General features: G+C 36.7%; 2 protein-coding genes across 28 annotated transcripts; both read right to left on the bottom strand.

Moving 5' to 3' along the window:
• Positions 1 to 72: 72 nt before the first annotated feature.
• Positions 73 to 2630, bottom strand: LOC147286039 (uncharacterized). Its single transcript, XM_086239390.1, has 2 exons — positions 2573 to 2630; positions 73 to 2084 (listed from the first exon to the last, which is right to left on the bottom strand). Coding segments are annotated over exons 1-2 (2013 nt in total). The 5' UTR covers positions 2574 to 2630.
• LOC147286038 (uncharacterized) lies at positions 2595 to 26039 on the bottom strand. Of its 27 annotated transcripts, none has more exons than XR_015121961.1 (8): positions 25634 to 26034; positions 24720 to 24905; positions 23733 to 23893; positions 21949 to 23610; positions 21801 to 21846; positions 21626 to 21701; positions 21481 to 21537; positions 20535 to 20964 (listed from the first exon to the last, which is right to left on the bottom strand). XR_015121961.1 is itself a non-coding variant. In XM_086242058.1 (5 exons), exons 1-4 carry the CDS (start codon positions 25772 to 25774, stop codon positions 21509 to 21511), a joined length of 501 nt encoding a protein of 166 aa, XP_086098184.1. In that variant the 5' UTR covers positions 25775 to 26032; the 3' UTR covers positions 20535 to 20964; positions 21481 to 21508. The 27 variants fall into 27 exon arrangements, 3 of the variants coding, with proteins under 3 accessions (XP_086098182.1, XP_086098184.1, XP_086098183.1); XR_015121960.1 differs by having other exon boundaries at positions 21481 to 21701; positions 21949 to 22007; positions 23462 to 23610; XR_015121962.1 differs by having other exon boundaries at positions 21481 to 21701; positions 21949 to 21992; positions 23462 to 23610.
• Between the last annotated feature and the right edge of the window lie 1948 nt (positions 26040 to 27987).

The raw sequence follows: 27987 nt of genomic DNA, 5'->3' as shown, positions 1-27987 counted from the left end.
GCATTGGGGCTTTTCCAGTCTTTTTCCACTGATCACTACTTGGCATTGGCTCAATCAGCTCCCTGTAGGTTCTTATGTAAGCATCTTTCTTGTAACAATTGTCCACATACTGAAGGGGATCCCATTTAAGTAGCTTATAGCTGAGCAAGCATGAACACATGGCAGCCCACTTAGGTCCCAAGCTTTACATGAACAAGTATGCTGGACCAAATCAACCACAAAGCTCCTGTTGCCACCATGCTGGATAACCTGGTATTTGTGCTTGTCTGCTGGTCTTGGAATGCACCACCTTGCCTCATCTCTAATGTCATTCAATTTCTTAACCACCCTAGGACCTACCTCATGATGCCACCTCTCAACACCTGCCCTTCTAGTGGCTGTTAACAACATCAAGTACATTCTAATCCTTTCCAACAAAGTCAGAATGGGCTTATCTCTAGCCTCCAATATAGCCATGTTGAAGGCCTCACAGTAGTTGTTAAGCATCTTTTCACACTTGAATTGGGTACTGTAATGAGAAAGAGCCCAATTCTTAGGATCCTTTTCATGCAACCACTTAAAAGCAGCCTCATCCAATTCAAGCATCTTCTTCATTTCAGCATCAAACCACTCCAGTGTGGTGGCCCTTGCTATTTTCTCCATTTGCTTCTTCAATGCCAAACCTTTGTGCTTTTGACTGAAATTAGCATATAAATGCTTAAGGCAATGTCTATGCTCTGACTCGGGGTACTGATCCTTGATGGCATCTATAAGTCCCTTCTGCTTGTCACTTAAAAATGCCCAATGATGCGAATTTTCAATGTGCAAGTCACCCCCCAGCAGCTCCAGAAACCAGAACCATGTCTCATAATTCTCCACCTCAACCACAGCATATGCTATTGGGTACATGCCATTGTTGGCATCTATCCCAACAGCACTTAGAATCTGTCCAGGATGAGGTCCTTTGATGTGACACCCATCCAGCCCAACTACTTGCCTACATCCCTCTAAAAAACCTCTCTTCAAGGCACCAAGACAAATGTACACCCTCTGGAACCTAATAGCATCTTGCTCACCACCAGATGTCTTCAATATCACTGTGCTTCCCCTATTTCTCCTCAACAACTCAGCACAATAGTCCCACATTTGTCCATATTGTTGCATATATGTTCCCTCAAGTAACACAGTGGCCTTAGCCTTTGCTCTGTAGATCAATGAGGCTTGTGCATTTATCCCTGTCTCATTTAGGACCTGTTCCTTGAAAGAATTCAGCTCCCATCTCGGGTTGTAAGCAAGTTGAGTCATATACCTCTTTGCAAGCCAATCTGCAGTGAGATGCTTGCTCACTGTTTCCTTATTGCAAACATGATTGCCCACCAAGGTCTTCACATACAACTCAGAACTACCATTCTGTGAGGATGCAAACACAACAAACCCACACTTCTTCTTACAAACTGCCCTTACTGCATTTTTATCATTTTTCACAAAATCAATTTGTCTACCACATTTCAGTGAGAACTCTTTAACAGCCCTTCTAAACAAATTAGCAGTGGCAAACTTGTCTCCCAACTTAAAATGAGGGTCCTTTAGGTCTACATCCTCATTGAATTCATGAAACTTGGGCAGTCTCCTCTTTGGTCTTTTAACTGCAGTGCCCTGCTGAGGAAGATCTTCATCTGATGAGTTGTCTGGTGTCCTCACCTCATCATCAATTTCCTCATCCGAAACCACATTATCATCCAATTCAGCATTAGGGTCTCTGTCATCAGCAGTGGGGTCTATGTATCCCTCAAATAGCCTATCATCATCCCTCACTAGCCTAATCTCTTCATCACTAACCCCATAAAATTCATCCTCAAACAAAGGATCATCTGCATCATCTTCCTCATCATCTTCAGACTCACCCTCCTCAGCATTAGCATCTTCATCTTCAGACTCACCCTCCTCAGCATTATCATCTTCATCTTCAGGCTCACTCTCCTCAGCATTATAATCTTCAGACTCACCATCATCTGCATTATCATCTTCAGACTCACTTTCCACCTCAATCACATTCTCCCTTTCGCCATCAGCAGGTTCCACCACCCTCCTCTTAGTTTTTTTCACTGCAAGTATGTTTAATGAAATTTATTAGGTGTAAGTGTGTAACAACCCTTGGCAGCATGTAAGTGTGTAACAACCCTTCGCAGCATATATTAAGTTTTTTTCACTGCAAGTATGTTCCACCACCCTCCTCATTTATGCACTAAAAGACACGACACCAACCAATCTAAAACCATAAAGTTGCAACACCAGGTAAAAGACAACTTTTGTTTCCAATATTGAATGGTAGATAACAACCCCCAATTAAACCCCCAACCCACTATTACACAAGTACACGACACCACACCAACCATGGACCACATTCGTTGAAAACTGGGGTCTAAAGCAATAAACAATTCCTAACACTTCCAAAAGTTCAAAAAAGCTTTAAAATGCAAAGAATCTTGCACATGGCACACCACTCATCGATACACAATAAAACAAACCAAACAGTTCCAAAAGTTCCAAAAGTCGAAAACCCTAACAGTTCCAAAAGTTCAAAAAAACTTACTTTTGTCTGGCAAACGAATCTTCAGACCTCACTTCACCAAATCAGCTCAAAATCCCACAGAGAATCTCGGCTTCACTTCTGAAGAAAGGAGGCGATGGGCGATGCGATGATGGAACCCTAATTGCAGAGAATCTTCTGAAAACGGAGGGGATGCGATGAGTTGTTTGATGGAGATCGATCCAGTTGACCCAATAAGACTGGGTCCTTACGTGAGCTGAGCTGGCATCGGGTGGGTCCCACATGTGGGTATGTGGCATTTGGGGGCTGTCTAGGTGGAAAAGGCTGGGATGCTGAATGGTCCAGGGAGGTCGAAATGACCAATTTACCCTGCCACATCAGCAAAATAGACGGAAGTTGAGACGGAAATTGGACGAAGGGGTACATTAGACTAACGTTGTAACTGTTAGGGGGTAAATTGATAAAATTAATAAGTCAGGGGGCACATTAGGAATGGGATCATAGTTCAGGGGGCAAAAATCATAATAAGCCTTTTTTCTTTGGGGTCAGAAACGTTTGGCTTTTATATCCAACCAAGACATTTTGAAAACATGTATGCAGATATAACATCAGTATTGCTAGTACGAGGGATTGTGAGGGATTGTTTTAAGGGAGCTCTTAGATTAATCCAATGACACATATTTGAGCTCACCCATACTCATTTTGTTACCTAATAACCCGTTTTAAATTATTAACCCTTCTAAAAAAAAAAAAAAAAACCTTCACCCTTACTCATTTTATCTCTCGTCTCATTTTAAACTTCATCCGTCGATGGGTTCATCTCATACCTTTCTAGGATATAAAATGAGGTTAGTGGAAGTTGCATGTTAAGTTTTAACTATGGGAGTTAAAACCTAACATAAAACTGACAAACTAGGTGTTATTCGATTAATTTAAGAGTTCTTATAAAATTGTCCCTCACATTCCCTCATAATTAGTTTCTCATATTAGCCGGACTTAATATAACATATTTTTGTGCAACAAGTAAGTTTGTAGCTAATGATAGAAAAAGTCTACTATACGCTTTCAGCATGGCAAAAATCGGTCAACTAAGAAGCTCTTTGCCTCGAGGAAGCCAAGTCCACCGTAAGACGTCAAATTTGCTCCTCTTAAAGCTCGTTCTTCATCAACAATAGATTGCCTCTCAACGGGCAGTTCACTTTGGACTAACAAGATCCTCTAGCCTAGGGCAAACCCCTCTTCTGATCAGTCATCGACCTTCTTGCAAGTTGGCAGATGGGTGGCCATCGACCTCAGCATTGAGGAGATCATATCAAAGGCCTACCCAAAAACCCCTCCTTCTAAAGCAACACCATTAAGGAGGAGAAAACAACATAATTTTTGGCGTCATAAAAGAAAGGAATGTCACATCGAAGCATGGGAAGCATGGTGTCAAAAGCTCAGCGTCCTGTCTCGGACATTGGAGGATTGGCAGGAATTCTACACATGGCCCTGACGTCCAAAGAAGACGATAAAGCCGATGAGATCTCCCTCTATTTCTCCTCTAGTTTGGTGTCAATTTGAAAACGTATAGCTCAAGTTTAGATTAAGCAAAAGAGAAGAGATAAAACAACAAACCAAGAAAAACCAAAGGAGGGTTGTAGGGGTGGACAATAACCGTTCCAACCCGACCAACCCGACCACATTGGGTTGGATTGGGTTTGTTTTTAACACATTTTTAAGGGGTGTCGGTGCTCAACCCGACCAACCCGATCTCTAATGGGTTGGCGTACGGGTTACAACTTCAAATAACCGTTCCAAACCGAACTGACCCGACCTCCTATACTTACACAGCAAAAATAATGCATTTTTGCTCCAAATGAAAGTAAGGAGAATCGAACACAAGACCAAGAAGAAGCCACAGGCCCACAACTGACAGCCCCTCAAGGAGCCCAAACCCATCACGCCAAGAGCTTCTTGTGCTTATTACTTTACAATGAACTATATATATATATATTAAAACCTAATAAGAATTATAAGATTAATCAATTTACCTTATGAAAATTCACTAAATATTATTTTCTACCTTATTCTTTACACCTAACTACCTAAGTCCTAACGGCTAACACCATATAATTAATTAATTTTTCACCTAACAACAATTAAATATTCCATTAGAAATTTAGAAGTGTTTGTCACCTAACATAACTCTTTTGATTATAATATAAAAGGAAATAACAATTATTTGACAAGAATGATATGAAAACTCTTTTCACCCATCATTTATTATTTATTTATTATTTGATATAAAAACCCTAAACCATATTTGATACTATTTGATATAGGTAACAGGTATAATAGTAATTGATATCAATGCAATTATAAATGTATAATACTATTTCATATAGGTAATAAGTATAGTACTATTTGATATCGGTAATAAGTATATATAATACTATTTGATATGAAATGCAAATGCAATTATACATTTCAAATAATCCAATGATGTATAATACTATTTGATAGGTAATTAGGTATTTGATACTATCTGATATGAAATGCAAATGCAATTATAGATTTCAATTAATGCAATGATGTAAATTGTATAATACTATAATTTATATTTAACTAATAACATTTGGGTTAAAACATGTATTGGTGTATATCAATTATCAATATACACACAAAATGTACATGCTATTATGCTAATATGCTAATATGCTATATATAATTATATATTAGAAAATCTTGCTTATGAATCATGATTATATTAGTAAATTCATATGATATAATGATATATGCATGTATAATGATATATTAATGATATTAGTAATTCATAATTTCATATGATATAATGATATAATGATATTAGTAAATTCATATGATATATACATATATACATATATATTAAATTATTAATGATATTTAAATGTTTGCAATTACATGTCACCTAAAGTCATATACCCTAAACCCTAAACCCTAAATCCTAAACCCTAACATGCTATTGGCTGTTTTTCAGGCTCAGTGGCTTATCATGTACCCTACCCCATCAAATCCCAACTCCAAAATTCCAAATCGGGTTAGGTTTCCTCTCATTTTTCAATCTCATTTCTCATTTCTCATTTCTCAAGCCGCCATTCTTCAGTCTCTTCTTCTCTGAGTTCTCTCTGTCTCCGTCACTACCAGCCAACCCTCAGCTCGCATCTGCTCAGTGCTCGTCTCTGCTGTGCTCGCCTTTGCTAGTGTCTGCTCGAGTGCTCGTCTCTACTCTCAGGACCTCTTCTCTCTCCATTGCGAGATTCTTAGGCCCTCTGCTCGCCTCAGATTCTTAGGCCCTCTGCTCTCTCCGTTGCCACTCTCTGCTCACCTTCTCCATTCTCCACTCTCCAGCTTCAATTTCTTCAACATTGAAGGTATACAAGCTTGACTGTTAGAGTTTTGCTTTTCGAATTTTAGTTTTAGGGTTTTGAAATTTTGATTTTCGGATTTTAGTTTTAGGGTTTTGAACTTTTGATTTTTGAATTTCAGTTTACTGGACTAACATTTAGGGTTTGTTAACTTTGTTTTTTCTAGATTAACATGGAGGCTAGCTCACCATCTCCACTGTCAACCCCTGCTACAAGTTCAACTCCAGTGATGGATTCAAATCCCAGTCCTGGTGTGCAATCATCAGCTGGCACAACTGCTGCTATTGAAGTTCCAAGTGAAACCCCAAGTCCAATTCCACCACCAAGTACCAAAAGGAAGCCTACCAAACCCCCATCCGAGGTATGGTCTCACTTCACAAAAATTCAGGGAGGTGATCCTAATAACCCTAGGTGCATGTGTAATTATTGTAAGAAGACTTATGCATGTAATCCTAAGACATGTGGTACCTCCACTTTGAAACACCATTTGAAAAACCAATGCCCAAAGTTTCCTAGAAAAATTGAAGAAAAGAGACAAAAGCTCTTAAGTTTTGAAAAAAATGATAGAGGTGTTACCAACTTGCAGGCCATATGGTTTAGCAAAGAGCAATGTAGGAAAGCTTGTGTTAGGATCATAATAACTGATGAGTTACCATTTAACTTTGTGGAAGGTAATGGTTTTAGGTATTTTTGTGCTATTGCTTGCCCTAAATTTGTGCCACCATCTAGGAGAACAATAGCTAAAGATATGGTGTGTTTGTATGAAGATGAGAAGCTAAAATTGAAGAGTTTGTTGGCTGCCAATTCCCAAAGAGTTAGCCTTACAACCGACACATGGACATCATGTCAAAATGTTAACTATATGGTATTAACAGCACATTTTGTTGATTCTGATTTCAATATGCACAAAAGAATTCTCAATTTTTGTGTTATCACCAATCATAGGGGGGACACCATTGGGAAATTTGTTGAGAAATGCTTGATTGATTGGGGTATAGATAAGGTGTTTACTATCATTGTTGATAATGCATCATCAAATGATGTGGCTGTTAACTATTTGAAGCATAGGCTTAATTCTTGGGGGAAAAGTGTACTAGCTGTGGATTTTTTGCATCTTAGGTGTTGTGCCCACATCATTAACTTGATTGTGGTTAAGGGGTTGAAGGAACTACATGACTCAATTGCTTGTATTCGCAATTCTATGAGATATGTTAGGTCATCCCCTGCAAGATTGAGAAAATTTAAAGAAGCGATTGAGCATTCAAAGATTGAGTACAAAAGGGCTTGTGGTCTTAGATGTGCCTACAAGGTGGAATTCCACCTATTTAATGTTGGAGGTTGCCAAAAAATTTCGAAAGGCATTTGAGTGGTTGGAAGATGATGACAGTGTTTATGTGAGCTATTTTGAGGAAAATGAGGGTGGGAGAAAAAGGGCAGGGCCCCCACAAGGGGCTGATTGGGATAATTCTGCTGTGTTTGTTAAGTTTTTAGAATTTTTCTATGATTGTACCAAGAAATTTAGTGGAACATTGTGTGTGACATCCAACTGGCCTTTTACTGAGTTGTGTTCAATTCAATCTGAATCGAATACATTGAGTACAAGTGGGGATCCTCTTTTGAGTAAGATGGCAGCCAACATGAAGAGGAAATTTGACAAGTATTGGGGGTCGGTTGAGAGTGTGAACAAGATTCTAGTTATTCAACAGTTCTAGATCCAAGATATAAACTTGATTATGTGAATTACAACATTTCTTATTTATATGGTGTTGATGTGGCTGAGGAGTTCACAATTAACATTAAGAACCTCTTTTTTAGGATGTGGAAACTTTATAACTCTGAAGTAGGATCAAGTGTTGAAGAATCTTCACAATCTGTTGGGTCATCTTTTAATATGATGCTTGCAAATGATCCAAGACCAGCTGGCTTCTTGATTAAGAGGCTTGCAAGATTCTCACAAATGAGAAAGGAGAAGGTTGTTGTTGAGATCAAGAATGAGGTGGACAGGTACTTGTGTGATCCTGTTGAAAATGTGGAAGATGATAAGTTTGATGTGTTGGTTTGGTGGAAGATGATAAGTTTGATGTGTTGGTTTGGTGGAAGGCTAATAGGACTAAATATCCTAGTTTAGCAAATATGGCAAAAGATGTGTTTGCTGTCCAGGCTTCCTCAGTGGCTTCCGAGTCCGCGTTTAGTACCGGAGGGCGTGTTGTGGATACTTATAGGAGTGCCTTGGACCCTAAAACAGTGGAGGCCCTTGTATGTTGTCAAAATTGGCTTAGTGCAGATGCATTAACCTTGTATACAGCCCCCTCATTTGATGACTTACTCTTCTTTCAGACTTTGCATGGAGGGACACAATCAACACAGGCAGGTATACATGTTAGTTGTTATGATTCATGAATTTGTTTTGCTGATTTTAGTGTGTTCATTATTTATTTTAAGTTCTCATGTTTATTTTTCTTTGTCCAAATATGCAGAAGTGACCTCTCAAGTTACACAGTTGGGAAGCAATGTTCTGAATATGGAAGACGTTGATTAGAGGTATATATGACTTTGTTTTGGTGATGTGATGTTATGATTTGTTGTTGATATTGATGATGTGAATTGTGAATTGTTTTGATCCAAGTTTTGTTGCCAATTGAAGTGACTAAAAAGGAATGAAGAATGAGGAAATGAGGATTAAGAAGTTGCTGAATGCTAACTGGCTGGGTTTCTACTTGTTGCCAATTGATTTTTTATTTAAGTTGGACTGTTTTATTTATGCTTGGACAGTTGGACTGTTATTTTTTTATGCTTGGACTGTTATTTTTTTATGTTTTTTAAGTTCTAAGTTGAAATTAGACTATTTGGAAGTTGGAACTTAGACTATTTGGAATGTGGATCTGGATCATGGATGAACTTTTAAGTATGGATGAATTTCAGGATGATCGAATTTGTAATTGTTTTTACTCTTTGTCTTTTGAGCCTCAAATTTGTATTTTTTTTTTTTTTGTTTATATGAGCCAAGCTCAACCCGTCTACCCGACCAAACCAACCCGATCACAGTTGGTTTGGATTGGTTTGGTTTCCATCCTTTGATTGGGTTGGTTTGGGTTGTGAAAATAGGAAACTGTAGGAATTGGTTCAATCTACGGTCTAGGCCTAAACCCGACCCAAACCGACCCGTGTCCACCCCTAGAGGGGTGTCCACAGGAATGATGCTCGATGAAGTAAAGGTTTGACCCCGACTTGATTTTTCGCCAAAATCTCGATCCATAGAAGGTTGGTAAAAACTTCAGAGGTCAGGAAGGTGACAAATAAAAAGAAAAAAAAAAAGTGTGTTAAGGAAAGAAGGTTATGGCAATGTGTGTGGACATAGAGGGAACTTGAAGTTTCAGCCCTTTAGCAGGAGCCACCTCCCTTCGGGCCAAGCTTCATATTCCGCGACCTCTTCTCGGCTGGCCAACACATCAAGAGAAAGAGAATCCTCTTTCACCTAACAAGAAAAACAAAAAGGAAGGCTGCCTAAGTAAAAGTAGTAATGAAATAAGAGAGAAAATCCTACAAGATAAGAGCACGTTGTACCTACTGGAAATCCTCAGCATTTTTGGCACCTTTCTCCTCACTAACCTGAATTTTAGGGTCCGACCGAGAGATGAGGGCCTCACCTTGTCCTTTTTCTCCACCACCCTCCTCCTCAATCTCCTAAAAAAAATCATCCATTTGAATCGCCCCAATGTTTGCAGAAGGGTTTCCCCATTAGGTTGGGTTTCTCCTTCTCCCTATGATTATGATGGTTCAAAAAGAATCGAAGAGGCATAGGCCATAACAGCGTTGGTTGGAGAAGCAAGAATGGAAGACGAAATGACTACATCAAAAGAGTGTTGACTTCAACCACAGACTTGTAAAAGCAGAAAGAGAACTAAGCAAGCTGGAGCAGATGATAAAAGGGTTTGAGGAAATAACCAGAAAACCGAACTAAAGAAAAAGGACTACATTAGCACTCATGTAATGAGTATCAAGGTCAAGCCATAAGTTAGCCACACGTTCCTTGTAAAAATGGGGCATTTAGCTCAAACAGAGACTGAAAAAAAAAAAAGGAGAGAGAAATAGTAGGCTAAAAAGGAAAAAACCAATACCAGAGCTCTCATAGACTATTGGGTATCAACAATAAGCATTCGTACGCATGACATTTGAGCTTCTTGAGGTTCTGTAGCCATCAAAAAAGGCAGTTGATAGATGTATAAACCTACCCGGAGTTTCAGTCGAGACACGTGCTGAGGTGACAAGATTACTGTTGGGCTGGTTCACGAACTGCAACCGTCAAAGCGCCACCTTCCTAAAAAAGAAAAGTGAGATGAAAAAAAGTACCCAAATAACATAATAAAGAGGAAAAATAAATATCCCGATGGTTAGCGAACAATATGATTGGGCTGGCCGAGATCGTTTCAAGGCCGGTTATATGGTCGAACAATTTTGAGAAGGATCACCTTCATCATCTCTAGGGCACTTCTATCACCCTAAAAGCATGATAAAAAATAGTTTAAAAATAAAGAAGGGTAAAACAAATTCTTTGGAAAGATAGCAAAGTAAGAAGAAAAGCCATACCTTTGATCACAAACTTTTTATGGGGACAATAGTATAGAGCCTAAGCAGGAGGTCGCTTTGCTTTGCTCCTGCCCTATGGGAAAAGGGTAACCCTTGAAGTGTCGAAGTCCTCACTTTGGCCAAGGTGGTGTTAGCATAGGTCACTGCCACCCAATCCTTCCACAAGTGAATGAATAATGGAGAAGCGTAAGAAGTAGGGTTGAATGATTGAAGATGGAAGTACCTCTCAGCGTCCTCTTGACGTGACCCAATTGCCTTGCACAAAATTGGGGATAGTAAACTTCGACACCCGCTTAGTGCCGAAATTCGTGCTCCCAAAAGGCTGATCCCACCAAAGAAGAACGCTTTTCAACTCTAGCCAGTTGTTCAATGAAGGAATCGTCATTCAAAGGAAGCTTTTCCCTTTGGTCGAAAGACAGATAAAAAGGATAATGTAGGACAAGGCTAGTTTGCCACTGAGCCAAACTCAATTCTGTGGTATTAAAAAGGTGGGTAAAGACAACTTTTACCGTATGATTAGTAAGGTCAAACTTTACCAAGTGTTAGGCTATAACGGTTACAGCCGACACAACCCTATAGAATTTCCTCAACTTAGGGAAATAGGCCTGGAACCTAATTTGAAACATCCACAATGGACCTCCTTCATGGTTCATCTTCTAACTCACTATCTCCCTCAGGGTACTATACAAAGGAGCAAGCGTCTAGGGGCCTAAGTTAAAAGTCTTCCCTGAGGCAAGAGCATCCCCTATCAAAGCGTATGCCTTCACCACCCTATTCCCTTTGGCACAGACAGTGAACTTGCATATCCAATAAGTTTGGAAGGCCGAATGCTCTTCCTCGTTAGGAGCAGCGTAAATCCTTTTAGCCTCTAGATCCTCAAGGTCGGCTGAGGGATCAACCAACTCTCTTTTCGGCTGATAGAATTTATAAAAGCGTAAAAAATGGCAAGGTTTCTAGATAGTTTAAAAGCGTAAAAGATGAGGAAGAAGGTGATATTTATAAGCCTTCGATAGGCCTAAAATGAAAAGACACCATGATTAAGTCACAATAGTTTACAAACCATAATTTGAAGTTATAATGAGGCGTGTGCAGCAGTTTAAAACATTTCGTGAACCAAGGCCTCCTAGCATTAATCGCTATGTGACGTGAGTTGTCAAAAAGTAAAAGCGCAAGGATGGCTTCGATTGGAAAAGATAACTATGGATCAGTACACATACCATAGAGGGCAAGGATAAGAACAAAACATTTCCTAAGTCTTCGGCCCAGAACGACCAAAGACATATGAATTGGAGGGGACAATGTTTGGACCCCTCTAGAGAAAAGGACACATGGAAATAATTTGACTAGGCCCAATATAAGCAAGTCAAGAAGGGTTATTGTGCCAAAACGAAAGAAGAAGATAAATAGCCCAATCAAGGGAGTATAGGGTAGGCCCAGCTTAATCAACAAAGAAAAGATAAGGAAAATTCCCAAAACGACTAAATGTTGTTGGTTGAAGCAAGAAACTTCAGCAGGAAACTAAACACAGCAACTGGACGATGACGATCTCAAAAAAAAAAAAAAGCATTGGCTGATAACTTTTACAAGTGCCACTTCATCAGATAAGACAACGTTGACTACGCGTGCAAGCTGTCACATGGTTCGAACCCGTACCCAGCCTCTCATCACCATACATGTACACGTCATACATCTATAGAGAGAGAAACTGGAAGGCCAAGTAGCCTTCCCTATAAATAGCAGCACCAAAGAGGAAAAGAGGATCCCAAAACACACATATGCCCAGTTGCTGCAAAGATTCAAATCTATCATGCAATTTATTTGCATATTTTTAGCTAAGAGAGTTGTTTCATTTAAAAAAGTCTAGTTGCCTTTTACTTTTCATAACAAGTTCATGTGTATTTAGCTCTACCGAGGATTGTACTTATTGTATGTGGTATCAATTTATTTATTAATGAAAAATATTCCCCTTTTCTTGCAATATTAGCTTTATATTTGAAAGGACTGTACTAGAATGGCTAGATTTTTGGCAAAATCTACTTTAGTGAATCTACCTAGAACGGAAGAGATGATGATCATTTTCATTTTCAAGGTTTTTTTTTTTTTTAACTTAAAGCCCATTTCATTTGCACCCAACTGTTACTTCCTTCAAGTTCACGCACACCATCACCTCATACATAGACCAATGAAGTCTTAGCCATACTAGACAAGAAAGGGACCTAGGTTGAGTTTGGTTCCTACTCAACTGAGAAATTTGCTTTTTAAAGGTCAATTAGGCCAACACTCAAAACACAAACTTTCTGAATTTAGGCCCAAATTAGTGGTACACCCGCATTTCCCAAGCCTCGAAAAAAAAAAAAAAAAAAAAAAAAAAACCATCTAAAGCTATAGCCTATCTTTACTATCTACTTGGCCGAGATGCTTTTTGGTTATAACAACACCCCACGAGCATTACTCGATAAGGTTTGAGCACTACTTTAGGGGGATTCAAGCACTTCTCGATGAGATTTCGAATACTTAAAAAAATAGCTACTACTAGAGGGTTAAAAAAAATATTTAAAAATATTTAAATAAAAAATTGTGGACAATTTTTCAAATTCCCAATCTAAAAATTGTATGCTTTGTTTTGGGCGTAAAACTTTAAATGTTTTTTTTTTTTCTATTGGGTATGCAATTAAAATTAAGAAAGTTTACCAACTAGATTTGTAGTCTAGTCTACTTAAGTTCAATTTTTTTTTTTTTTTTTCAGATAAAAAAGTGTGAGACCCGAAAATTTTCCAAATTTATTTTGGGATTTTTCCTTAATTTCTAGAATTTTTCTAAAATTTATTTGGTTGAAAATCTTATTTTTCCACTTTGGGCTTTAATCTTTGAACCAACTTTGACTAGGGTTTTGACCCAAGTTATACCTTGGAAAGGTAGTACTCTTACCCACGGACCTACAATGCAAGTTTTGTATTATTTTGAGTCCAAAAAATTATTTTATGAATTTCCCAAGTTTTTAATTTTATTTTTTTAGAAATTAGTTTACGGAGCTTGAATTTTCTGAAATTTTGCCAAGGGAAAATTGGTAATTTGACCCAATAGATAAATAGTACTAGTCGATACAAGTTCTTAGTATTTTTCGTGATATTTTTTCAAGTTCTTAGCTATTTTTAATTAATTTTTAAAGTTTGTAGAATAAATATAAAAAAATAAATTGGGAGGCATCAGAGCACACCACGTGGCATAATCTGGGCCACCCAATGCTGCATGGCCCCCTTGATCATGCGGTTGTGATATATTGAACCAACACACCAAGGCCCCGCCACATGGCACCATCACAAGCTACCACCTTGTGATTGTTGGGTCGGGTTGGAACAGTCAACTAGGCCGAGTTGGGCCAAGTCAACTCCCCCAGTCACCCCTATAAATAGTGGGGCTGGGCCCCCCTTCTCACTCACACCATTCAGCTGCACGCATCCTATGTCACTCTTTCCCTCTCTTCAAATCTTGTTTTCAATTTATCTTGAATTCTGGAGCTCTAATCGATGATATGTTTCCACCTACACGATCGTGGTGAAGAGCTATGCAATTCTAGTATTATGAAAGCTAGGTTTTTCTGAAGTTCTAAAGAGGTCATTTTCAGAGCTCCATAAATAATTTCTTAATCCATGTCGAAGTTTTGCCAAACTTTTGTTAGATTTATCTCTTATTAATTAGACTCTTTTAATCTTGTTACTTAGCAAGTCTACTAGTACCGAGACTCTGCTCGTGGGAGGTCTTTCACAGGTAAACCCTTAAGTCAGTTTATTTAATATGTTGTTATTTAAGTTGCGGTTATAGACGAAACGTTGTTTAACTGTTGTTTTAAAATCAACCTAATAAATATTGAGGGCATATTAGTGGTAACCAAATGACATGATGACTAAGGTCAGTCCTGGAGCATACGGGCATTGGGTACTGAGCCAGTGCTCCCTCAAAAACAGATTAAAGCCTTTGTCCATGGATAGTAATTGAAACCGAAGGTTTGCAAAGTTAGCAACCGAGACTTGAGAAAAATGTTGTTGAAGACAGACCCAAATCGCACGAGCAGAAGACAAACCCACAGTGAGAAAGAGCACAGGCTCAAAGAGAGTAGAGGTAAGATAGGTAACAACCAACTGGTCTTGTTGAAACCATAATGAGTAGGCCGGATTGGGAGCAGAGGAGGCAGCAGTGGCGATGGTGGAGTCAGCAGGAACATCGATGGTCAGAGAGGGAGCCAAAGAGGAACCATAAATAAAGTGAAAAGGCCATGGCCAATAAGAAAATGGCACATCTAACTCTCCTAAAGAAGATAATTGGTCTCGGAGAGCTTCAAAAAATGAGCCACGTTAGGTCCCGAAGGAGTAGAGGAAGAAGAAGTGGCGGAAGAAGCCATGAGAGAAAAGGAAGAGGGCCAGGGTTTCAGGTAGAGAAGAATAGGGTTAGGGTTGAGAAAGACCCACTTAGTTCGTGAGAACATCTGATACCATGTAGTAAGGCTAAACTTAATGATTCATTATGTGTAAAGAGTACATGTTTATACAGCGCTATATGTGTTAACCTAATGATCCAAGAATTACTTAACCTAGCTACAAGGTTTACATTAACCACAAGGACAAGTAACCAAAGTCTCACTACTACAATAATGTAAATAGACAACGGTGAAAAACCGTTGTCTATTTACCCAAAATTCCGTCGTCTAGGCGAGTGACGACTATAGTATATTTAGACAACGGTAAAAACCCGTTGTCTAAATGGATTAATACAACAGTTATAATTTAAAACTGTTGTCTAGTATCCACCAAAATGCTCAATATTCATCTTAAACAGTTGTGTTGAAACCCAATACACAACGTTTACAAATACAAAACAATTGTATTAGTAAAGATTAGACAATACTTATATGATATAAATGTTGTCCAAAGTATTATTAAACATCCGTTTTAAGAAACACCGTTGCATAATTAAGTATAAAACCGGCATGATGATTGTACATAAGAAACTCAACAACAGTTTTTACTAAAACATGTTATTTTAATTACTTATACATATCATTTTATATCTTAAAACCGTTGGGTAATCATTTTTTCCACAACTTTTTTTAACTATATGTGATGTTAAGTTATGTGTTTGATAAGTAATTTTTTTTCAAAAATGTTGTATAGATAGATGATACACATCAATTTTTTGGTTAATCGTTTTAACTGTTGTTAGTAGGTGTTTTATACAATGGTTATTTAACTAAAACCGTTGTCTATGATTAATTAACATAATTTTTTAAAATTTAAAACTGTTGTTTGTTTGATTCACATTTTAATATCCCTGCTTACATCCAATTGAATCCCCATTAATTCCCTGCTTGCATATCCAATTGGAATTAAATCCCACTAAATCCCTGCTTGTTGCATCCAAAGTAATCCACAAATATTGGTAACTCAAAAAGATCCATGAATTCATTAAATTGGAATTGGAGTTTACAAAGTCGATCATGATAACAAACCCATTCACACATTCCTTGCCAATTAATGTACAGCCCAAAAAATTATAAGTAACTTGATAACTACAAAAAGTACTTGTTGATTACAAAAACTATAAAGCTAGGGATGACATGGTCTAACCTAAGTAATCGTGCAAAGTCAGCCATATAAATACCAAAATATCTGACTTTGCAAGATTAGCTAGTCAATGAACTGCTCCCATCATAATATTGCATGTCTACACAACCTAGCCAGTTAGCTACACAAAATATTTACCAAAAAATGCTTGTTAAACCCAGCCAGCAGATTTAGGGAAGTGAGGAGTACGTATTGGATCTACATATAGCGCACCAGAAAACCTGCCCATTCAGCGCGTACTTCATCAATCTGGTCCTGTGAGTAGGTGTTGTCCTTTCTCCTTTCCCACTGAAATTAACCATGGAGTAACAAAGGGATTAACATAAGGAAATACACCAATAAGAAATTCAACATTTTTGTTTAAATAACCTTTTTGCACAACCTCAAGTCCCCAGGTGGCATTGGGGGAGCTGTACAGTCTCTAGCGCGATGTCCAGCCTTACCACAAGTGTGGCAGATGCCTTCGTTTGGGCAGTTACTGGCCATGTGACCAGGTTCCCGGCAGTTCCAACATAGTGACTTTGTGGTACACTCCGAAGCAATGTGCCTGGTGAAATATTTGAATGGCACAATTACAACTATGTCATGAAACATATAAGCATCTTTCTTTTTTCTTTTTTAAAGGAAAGAATGAAAGAAAGAAACATCTGGATGAGGCAGGTCATCATGAGATAAGAAACCATGCAACCTTATTGAAGCAATGACACAAATAATTTACCCACCATTTTCACCACAAGGTACTGCTACTTTGCTTAAAATGGAAAATATAACATTCTAAATTGTCTAAATAGGTCTAAATCGTGCAAGTCTCTAAAATTTTAACTTCTTTCCATCACCAATCTCAAGAGAGAGAGATAATGCTTAAATATTAAAGCAATCCTCACTCCTAACAATATGGAGACTGGCCTCACAAAATACCAAAAAATTGACACATTGTCACGTATTGATGCCTTGTTATTGGTGGGGACCATACATATTTTTCTTGAATTTTCGGTTTTTTCTTTTGAATTTATTTTGGTCATACTCTTGAATTACAGTTAAAGGAGGAGGGATTTAAAAGTGTTATTGCTGGCTGCTACTTGTTATTGTCTAATGTGGTACAAGGGAAAACATGGATACAACAGTAGTAGAGGCAGAGGTGACACTGAGGTGGAAACAGAGAAGAATAAGTTAACCAAGAAAGACAGTAACTAGGGTGGTTGTGAAGCATAAAGTAGTAGCTGTGGTAATGTCAAAAAGGTTATGACAATAGTGGCATTAATGGGGGCAAGCCTGTGGTGTTAAAATTTACTGACACTACTGAATGGTGGCAATAGTTGTTTAACTGTTGAAGATAGAAAAGGAGGGAGGAGTTGGTAAAGAACTTGAGTGGATCTTGATTTTGGAAGTGACAATAATTTCTAGACAGAAAAATGGGGGTATAAACAGAAGTTTAGGAATTATTGGTAAAATTATGATAGAAATAGAACACTTGGTAGCAGAAGCAGAGGCATCTGTCCTGGTAGAGACAGAAGAGGCAGTGTTAAATGCCATACGCTCAAATTCACATATTCAGGAAATGGATGTTTGGGCTATTAACTAGTCAAAATTTGATTTTCATGGATTTCAACTATCTAGGAAGTCTGGACCCCCAGAAAAGAAATAAACACCAGAATATAATGAATGGCTAATAAAAAAAATAATAAAAAGATTATAATGAATGGCAGAATGAGTTTCCATACCCAGGAAGACCACAATTGTGACAAATTGCAACATTAGGGCATTCTCTAGCATAATGGCCCGGTCGTTTGCAGTTCTTGCACAAATTGTCTCGGCTGGCAAAAAATAATAATAATAATACATTAAGTTCCAAGAAGAAAATAATGGCATTGCAATTTCACAACTTAAATTGTAAACTTCTCATGGCTATCACTTATTAATCATGCAAATTAAAAAGAAAAGGTCATAAAAAAGTAGAATATTATTTGGAGGATAACATTGTAATCCATCAATGGAAGCCAAAACATCAACAAAACACTAGAAAACCTGGTGGAACTCAGAGAAAGAGAAAGCAAAACAAGGCACCCCCTCTCTCCCACCAAAAAAAGGGGGGGGGGGGGGGAGGCATGCTATTAAATACTTCAAATACATATAAGATATCCATAAAAGCAGACCTTTTCTGTGTCAAATTATTTATAAAAAACAAAAAAACAATTATCCCAGTCAAAACAAACTGGGGGAAGAAAAATGGTTAAATGTCCTACATTATCTCATCAAGAAGAACCAGAGCCATAGTCACATAAAGAAACATGCACAATCACCCTTTCTCACCCAAAAGAAACATGCACAGCCAAAAGTTCAAAACATGAAAGTAAATATACCATGCACACTGAAAGTTTAGAAAAAATTCCCAATGAGTTGCACAAGTAGTTAAGGAGTTAACACATGTACTGAGCTAAAAACAATTGAAAATGCAAAAGTTAATATCCATACAACTTTTATGCACCACTAACATAGACAAAGTTACCTCTACAACCAAGATTATTTACACTAAAGTATGTAGTTAAACAATCAATTAGGATTGACTTTTATATTTGAAAACTTACAAAGCTCCAAACAAATGTACAAACGTTATTATCCAGAAGCAACATTATGAAATATCAACTTTAAAAGGTCTTCAAAGGCAATATTCAGGTAGAGGTCTTACTCAACACATACAGTTGATAATAAGATTCCAAACCATCTCCAATGAAATCATGTTGAGAGATTACTTTCTCCTTATACCCACATTTATAAAGACAAGAAAAGATATAAAATAATGGACAAAAGCCAGAAAACCTGAAACCCCGACGACCATCTCTCCTGTAAGGTGCATCACGATAGGAAAAGCGATCAGAACGGATCTTACGATCCGTAGGGCTCCTCGGCTCCTGCTGTCAGAACTCATGTTAAATTTATTCTTATTAACACCTAGCTCCACTGATTTGAGTAAAAAACACCACCACAACCAACACCACACAGCCGCTGCCTCCTCCCTGTCCACATCACAACCACACCCACATTACAACCACACCCAAGATCATATCCATGTGTCAAAACCATACCGACTACTTTCCCTTCATAACAGAAAACACCAAATCCCAACAAAGCACAGAAAATTTTCAACAAGAAATCCATCCCATAAGAATAAAATACCACCAAACTCAGAGCCCAGATACCAACTACTTTCCCTTCATAACATAAAACACCAAGCACAGAAAAATTTCAACAAGCAATCCATCCCATAAGAATAAAATACCACCACACTCAGAGCCCAGTTACTAAATACCCTGTTTCTCAGCCTCTTCCTTCAAAAGAAAGTCAAGCATCTATTGCAAACAATCAGGCATTCCATTAACTCAAGCCTACATAAACAGACAGACTCTACATAAACTCCAACTTCTTGAAACCATCTAAACAGATGAAATCATTTGAAAGCAGCCTAAAGTAGTAAAACAGGAAAGTTAGAAGAAACAAGTGTGACTGGTTCCTCATTGGACAAATAGGAATGTTTTAAGCTGCAGGTTGGAATAGGAAAGACACTCACTACTACAAAAAAGCTCATACATATCAGTAATTTACCGATATCTAAGGCCCCTAAAATTCGATATAGGAAAGCGTGATATCTATTCTCATTGGTTTACATATCAGTTTTGAACTGATCTCTATAGAGGTTTTTAAATCAGTTTCTTTTTTAAATACGATATATTTTCCCTTCCTGGATGGTTAAAAATGCAATAAATGATATATTTATAATATATTATATCAGTATTATATTTATAACAGATATCATATATATTAATAATATGCGTTTTAATCGTATAACTGGTATAATTATTTCCATAGACATCTGTATTGTGTATAAGAACAGATATCTTAGATCAGACTTATATGTTCCTGAAATACGAAACTGGTATACACTGTATCATAGACATCGGTATTAGTTCTCATAAATGATATCTGATATGTGAATTATATGTGTTTGAAATATGAAACTGGTATTCATATTCTCATAGATATCGTTATTTTTTATAAGAACTGATATCGTATATGTAAATTATATGATTTAAGAGTATGGAACTGGTATAAATATTTTCATATATATCGGTATTGGTAATAAAAACGGATATTGTAGACATCTATTATATGTGTTTTTATTATAGAACTGATTATGAAACCATGATTGGTATCAGTTTATTTTCCCAAAATAGATATCTATTCTCAATACCATTTCAGTTTTTATATTAGAATTGATCTAATATATTTCGAAATTAGAGTTATATGACACCTGTTTTAATATCGGATTTATTTTCAGAAAACTGATATAATTGGTTAACACCATTGAACCATCCAGTGCATATTTATTTGGTTAACAGCTAAACAACAATCCATTTCATGTATTTCAACAATCCATTCCATTTTATCAATTGTCATATATTTCAAAGGACCCAAAAATTGTCTACATATAACAAAAATTAGGGGGAGACCTCATCATCTCTAACCCCTTCCTTCAAGTATATCTAAGCTATGCTAGGCATCACTTAAAACTACCCCTTCCTTCAAGTATATATAACAAAACTGTTAGGCACTTAGGCATATATGCATTTTGTAAATTCCCCATTCCCTTTACAAAATATGGGCATGACATTAATTAATTGAATTAGCTAAGTTGTAGAATATCCACAAAATGGCATACCCAGCAGCCATCACCACATTATACCAAAGCCTACAGATAAGTCGAGTTAACAAAGTCACCCCATTCAACTGGAACATCATCAATTTGGTCTTGGGTGTAACTACATTGCTTGATCCTTGATTTGCTCCACTGAAAACATAAAGGAAAATTGCATTATTTTTTGGTGTATATGCATTATGGTATAAATTTCTAGGCAATTTTTCAAAGGTTAGAGGAATTAATTAGACAGTAGAATGCTTAAGTTTGATTAGTAGCAAACAAAAGATAACTTAGTACAAGTTGAATGCATACATTAAGCAAATTCTACAGTCATGACAAATTTAAGAACAAACATAAGACTATGTTCAACGTCTGCTGCTTTCATATTAACAACCAAATATGAGTAGGCTGCACTCCCTAATTTTTAAGAAAACCCACACACCTTTAAATGCACTAAGAAAACTCGACATGGATCTAGACTTATTGACCTTCTAAGTTCTGCCAGAACATTTTCAGCAACCTAACAATTTTAACTCAATAGCCCCATACCCATCAAAATCCAAAATTTTCTCATACAACTTACTGCGTCAAATTGTCAACAAAAAAAAAAAAAAAGGCACAAGTACAATTAATTATGGATGTCAAAATAGGCAATAAAAAAATTACCTTGCCATTGGCAGTCACACGATCTCCATTATTTAACTTTATGTACTTTTTCCTCCTCTGCCATCCATCAGTTTAGTGAGGTTAAGAGAAAAATAGTTTAAACAAAATAATAAGAAAATAATAATACAGTTAAAAGTATCGTGACCCAATGATAAACAGATTTCTGTCTCTTCATGCCCACATTATCATCTGCAACTAGATCTAAAACAGCACCATCCAACCTATAAAGAAAAATAAAAAGAAAATAATAATATGTACATAATACAGAGAGAGAGAGAGAGATCTAATTCAATGGTAAAACTGGACTAATTAAGGAATACCTTTTTTCTCCTTTCCCTTTAAAGGAATAATCTCATCTTCGACTTCCTGTGAGTACCCAAAATTCATTTTAGCCAATGGGCAATACAAACAATTAAAAATAAAATACTCCTGGAAAACATCATATTTAATTGATTATTGAGAGCAAACCTTGAATTACACTATTCAGCCATCTCAATTATCACCCCAATTTCCTGGCAATTTTCATCCTAATAAAAATCAAATAGCAGCAATCTCAATTATCAATGACAATTTCATCCCAATTATCAGTCCAATAATAAATCAAACAACTAGCAGCCATCTCAATTATCAACTTCCAAATTATCATCCCAAAAAAAAATGAAACAATAGCCATGCATATCAATTTTCATCTCAATTTCCTGCCAATTATCATCCCATTAAAAATCAACTAAAGTACAGGTCTCAAGCTCTGTATGCATATTTTGCAGAGTCCTTAAGTGTATTCTTCAATTCGATGCTTGACTGCTTTATTGATAAGATTTTTTTTTTTTTTTTTCAGCCAAAACACTGTAAGACTACAACTCAATTAAACAAAAGGCACACAGTAGAACTTACACATAGCATTCTACAGACAACGATACAAACTAGCAATTCATGTTAAAAGAGTAAACTCAAATAGACCATTGAAAACAAATGCTCCTGATAGCAGCAAGTATAAACCCCTTGGTTTCAAGCTCACTGATAGATCCTGACACTAAATGCACATATACATGCTGCCACCAAGTATAAAACCCTTAGTATACTTGCTCCATCCTTATGGCACTTTTTAAGCATCTTATAAGAATGCAGTAGGTAGGTTTCTGGATGACAGACAAAGCCAAGATTGGAATGGCACTCCTGTATTACATTTGATATTTAAATCTCAAAAAGTTGATGTTAACCATCTAGTGTGCTCTTTCATATCCAAAGAAACAAAGTTGATCTTCCTAGCTTATAATTTTCTTATGGTAATTAAACCAGCAAGTACGATAATTCAGATTGAGAGAATCATAAAATTTGCTCTAAAAATTTGAAAATGAGGAAGATTTAACATTAGGATGAAACTAATTTGCCCTAAATGCTTACCAAGATTACACTTGTCCGTTTATAACCTTGATCCCCAACTCAAACAACTAACAAAATTTACGTTTTTGTGATAAAATTTCATACTTAATTACTGCACATATACATTCCCATCAAATGAAAGGGAGGAGTTGTTATGAGAATTACCAATACAACCAATTAACTACAAGAAAAGCCAATCTCATCAAGCAGTTATAACCACTAACACCATCAAGCTAGTACCAGAATTTCAAATTGCAACCAATCATTTTATATAGTAGCCTTAGTATATATATTATCGTACATGCAGAAAATATGAATGATTAAAAACGCAAATGGGACATGACTATAAAACATGAATGATTAAAGCATTTCAGTGCCATATAGAGGCAAAACATAGAATAACTAAACAGTATATGCCCAATATAGAATCAAGTAGATTTTATCAATAGCTGCATTAACATTCAACTAGTTATAGCTTCACTAATATTGAATTCAACCTTAATTTCAAACTAAGATGCATTTTCCCACACACCTCAAAATATTATCAACTCAAACAATTCAAAGTGATGAATGAGAACTCATCTCACTGATAGCATACATGTGCTGCATTATTGTCGAAAGGTGGAAGTACGTAGATCCCCCTCGTTGTATGTAGCAATTATGACATCTTCCAATGGCAATCCTTCTAGTTCAGTTTCTACTATTTTCTTGTTTATGTTATCCACATAACCCCTGTGGTGCTTCCCCCTGAGCTAAACCCACTATAAAATAGTAATTATCTAACGAACAAAGAGAGTGGAATGCACAACATTTGATACAATCATAGACATCCAATTAATTGATGTCTTTATATATATTTAAAACATTACCTTTTGCTCGAGCTTCCAACCTCTTGCCTCTGTTTCCTTGCACCTCTCTTCTGCAAACAGAAGCTAGGGTGCTCTATGAGTTTATCAAAATTACATTTACACCAATGGAGCACACTCATATTTCCCAAAATGAACATCATCTTTGTGTTTAATGAATGGTGCTGCAACAAAAATGTCCAAGTAAGAGCATTATATTAAATTTGATCAGCTAGAGATAGCTATTGCAGCCCTTTAAAGAAAGAATTATATCCAAATATAATCAAGGAGTAACATAACAAAAGTATTAAAATCCATGAAACATAAAGAGAGGTCATGACAATATCTGATAATTCCAACCCCACGCGCAAAGTACATGATTATACTAACTACATATCAAACAACCTTTTATAAAAACTTTACAACTTCAGTGAAACAGATAAGTCATAGTATACTGAGTGAGAATTGACTGTGGAGCTCATACAAATTATAACCTTATGTGCAAAAGACTTTGTACAAAGACAGTGTGCAATCTATTTTCATCTTAAACTTTGTTTTTAAGAGAGACATCAAGATAAACTAAAATAACCAGTCAAGACAAAGTTTGAAAGAAAAAAAGCTCCAAAGAAAATTGAAAACATTTAGCAAAATAACTTCATTTGCGGACCGGCTTCCTAATATAACTACTTTATTCTACACTATGGAAAAGGTCACAGTAAGTCTGCAAAAAATTGCAACGAGTAAAAAAAATCAATCTCAAAATCCTCCCAAATACACATTGCCACAAAAATAGAAAAAACTGATGTATTCTAGGAATCAAGAAAGCACAAAAGAAAAGAAACAAAATGTAAGAAAAATATTGTATAGTGATGTAAAAGAAAAGAAAAATGCCAGAGATTAAATTGTATAGTGATACCTACATGCAAGCAAGACTCCAAATCTAATCCTGGAATTGCAAATGTTTTCAACTGAAGGTTCCCAAAAAAAATAAGGTATCAAGGTGGGAAGAACCTCAGCATCAATTAAATGGACATCCTTCACATGATACGGAGCAGCTTCATTATTCTCCTCTCTCTTCAGAACAGCATGAACATCAGTTACATAGGCATCCTCAATGTTTGCACTGCCAAATGCCGTCAAATCAATATCTCCATCAGGAAGATATGTTTTCAATGGAACTGACCCATAAGGAAAAACCTGTGAGATTAACAACAATACAAAATTGCAGCCTTAACTTATAACCAATGCAATCACATGGATAAAATAAGAAACAACATTAGCAGCATCACTGGCTCCTGTATAACAATAAACTAGAAAACAACGGTGCATACTAGTTTTCTATAATGCATCACTATATAGCAATTTGAATAGGCAAATTCCTACTTTTAAGCCAATTAAGAAGAACATACAAGATGATGATTAACCTATTAAGAATTTTTATTTTTTTTTTTCCAATAAAAAGAGAGGAATAAAAGAGAAGCATCAAATGAATGCATATAAAACAGACTATCTGAAATTACAAGTAACCCATATTACTATCATCACTGAGGAACATGATTCAGACTTCAGAATACCAGAAACTTCAAATAAACCAAACAGAGATCCATAAGCAGCCCAAAATGTCAAAATCAGGTAGAGCCAAATTCTCGGTGAGAGGAACAAAACCCTGGCAGAGCCAAATTCATAACACAGACCCAAAATGAATGTTTACTGCATAATGTTCCATAGTTCAGGTAAATACAAAGAATTATGGCACCCAAATTCAAACAGACTAAGTTCAAACAAACTACAAAACACCCAAATTCCAGAAACACCCAAATAACAAAACACCCATGTTCAAACAACCTGCAGATATTAGAACCCTAAATCCGAAATCTAAACTTCAAATTAAAAAGAAAAAATAACAAAACAATCTCATCAAATACTTGAAATCGCGAAGGCTGGGTGGTGGTATAGGGAAGGCTTCCCTGGGTCGATCTCGATCTCGCGACGTCGTCCAGATCGAGCTCTCTTCTCTCTTTCTCTCTTCGCAACTGCTCAGACTTCTCTCTGTCTCTCTGTCGCATTCGCTCTCTACAAGCCTTCACGCGCGCTCAACCCATCGATCTCGATCTGCAAGCCTTCACTCTCAACGTCTTTAAGGCTGGGTGGATTGGAAAACCAGCTAGCTATATAGCTTAACCTTCAAGCTCAATCCATATATCTTCGTCGGAGATCGATGAAGAAGATGATGAGTTAGGGTGTGGGTGTTGGTCTGGGTCTGGTTCAGTTTGGATGTGAGTGTGGGTGTGTGAGTGTAAGTCTGTGTAAACACGGGTTGTCAAAATTTTTTTAAGTGGTGAACAGTACCGCATTTTTGCCATTCTTAAATTTTTGCATCATTTATTTGTATAGATATCACTTTTAAAGGAGGATTAATAAATTTGTCTAATGTAATATATCACATTCAAAATCTTGATGATATGTAAAATAGTTTATATATCAGTTTTTGAAAAAAAAACTTTTAAGCGATATTAAAAACCATATTATATCGAATACCTTTAAAACTGATATTAATATAGTGATATGTATGAGCTTTTTTGTAGTAGTGACTCTCCCACAACTATAGGAGTAAACCAAATTGTAACTCCAGGGAATTTAGAAGGGCCTCTTATTGAAGAGAACCACAAGGACAGCCAGTGAGCTGGCAGCATCTCGCCATTGTGAAAATCTGCAGCCATTACAAAGTCCACCCTGTTCTAATCAGCATCTCGTCATCTAGACGTTAAAATGGACATCAACAGTAAACTTGAAGACTTTGTATGAGATGCCATCATCATTGTCCATAGTTATCATTGGGGGAGCATAGGGAGCAACATTGGACCGGGCAGCAAAGTGAGAAGGCTTTGCTGAAGTATCAACTACTCTCTCCTGAAAAAAAAAATGCAAAAATAATCCGTGAGCATTTGGGACAGAGGAAACAGATACACAAACAGAAATTAGAGGGGAAAAAACCCAGAAAACTAAATCACAACTTAGCCCAAAAAAAATTGAAAAAATTCACAAGATAACCATCACACCAAAGAAAAAAAAAACCCAGCAAACAAAAATACAAAACCCCCAAAATTAAAACATCTAAACCGAAATTTAAACAAAAAAGGAGAATAAAACCCTAACTTTGAAGAAGAACCTAATCAGGAAATAGACAGAAAGATAAGTAAAACCCAATGAAACTTCAACACGGTGGAAGAACAACTGTAGTAGAGGAAACAACACTGCTGCTCCAGCTTGATTCGCGCAAAAACACACAAACCCAGATGGAATTACCAACAAGCGAAGCTCAAAACTTACCGTCGGGGCCAAGACTAGAACATTGAAACCTGCCAGAGGATTGACCTTCCACTCCGTGAGCTTTTCGTGTATCCGATTGCGAATCTTACCTTAATCTTGAAGTGGGTATCAAAATCCCTAATTTTTTTGGGGTTTTCTGGAAATGGGAATGAAATATGTTTAATTGTAATCATGGTGGCTAAAATGAAGAAGAGAAATGAGACAGAGACAGAGACAGAGACATAGAGAGTTTGGCTGGACTAGGAGGAGGGGGTGCGACAGGACAGAGAGAGTTTGATAGTAGTAGAGGGAGAGAGAGAGAGCAGATCGAGAGGTTTGAGAAGGAGAGGGATTTTGACTGAGTGACAGAGGTAATGTGAAAATATAAGGAATGGGACATTACACAACCGGCCTAAGCTACAGTAATTTTTTTAATGAAATCACTGTACACCGGTTTTTTATAAATCTCTCGCTTACACAATGCTTAAAAATTAAAAACGTTGTTTAGACAAAACATAAACAGTCAACGGCCCAAAAATCATGAGATTTCATGTATTAAGACAACAGTTTTTTAAAAAACCGTTATGCTTTGAAACTACACAACAGTTTTAACAAAACCGTTATCTATTAAGTGTTGTCTATTTACATTATTGTAGTAGTGTCTTAAGCTAAGAGGGTTTCCTAACATTTTTTTATTAACAGGTAGGGGTGGGCGTTTAAACCGGGAACCGGGTGCACTGAACCAAACCAGGGAAAAAAAACCGCTTTGACCAAAATTGGTCAACAGTGGGACCAAACTGGACCGGACCGGTCCAATCCAATTTTGGTTCTAGTTTTGCACTTCACAGAACTGGATTGGACTGGACTGGACCGAATAATTAATATATATTTTAAATTTTTATACATATTTAATATTTATACAATTTTTATACACTTTTTAAACATTTTTATACACATTTTTACACACATG

The sequence above is a fragment of the Dryas octopetala genome, chromosome 4 (assembly GCF_963921425.1).
Source record: "Dryas octopetala chromosome 4, drDryOcto1.1, whole genome shotgun sequence".
Taxonomy (NCBI): domain Eukaryota; kingdom Viridiplantae; phylum Streptophyta; class Magnoliopsida; order Rosales; family Rosaceae; genus Dryas; species Dryas octopetala.
This window is presented reverse-complemented; position numbering and strand designations above follow the sequence as displayed.

Bases quoted from the DNA above. Each gene is read 5' to 3' on its own strand.
- LOC147286038 (XM_086242056.1), bottom strand. From the start codon at position 25,774: ATGCGACAGAGAGACAGAGAGAAGTCTGAGCAGTTGCGAAGAGAGAAA. The intron at 23,894-24,719 runs GTTCTTCCCACC...TTTTTGTTGCAG, and splicing joins TCCATTTAATTGATGCTGAG to CACCATTCATTAAACACAAA. The intron at 2,900-23,732 runs GTAATGTTTTAA...CTGATGTGGCAG, and splicing joins GTTGGAAGCTCGAGCAAAAG to GGTAAATTGGTCATTTCGAC.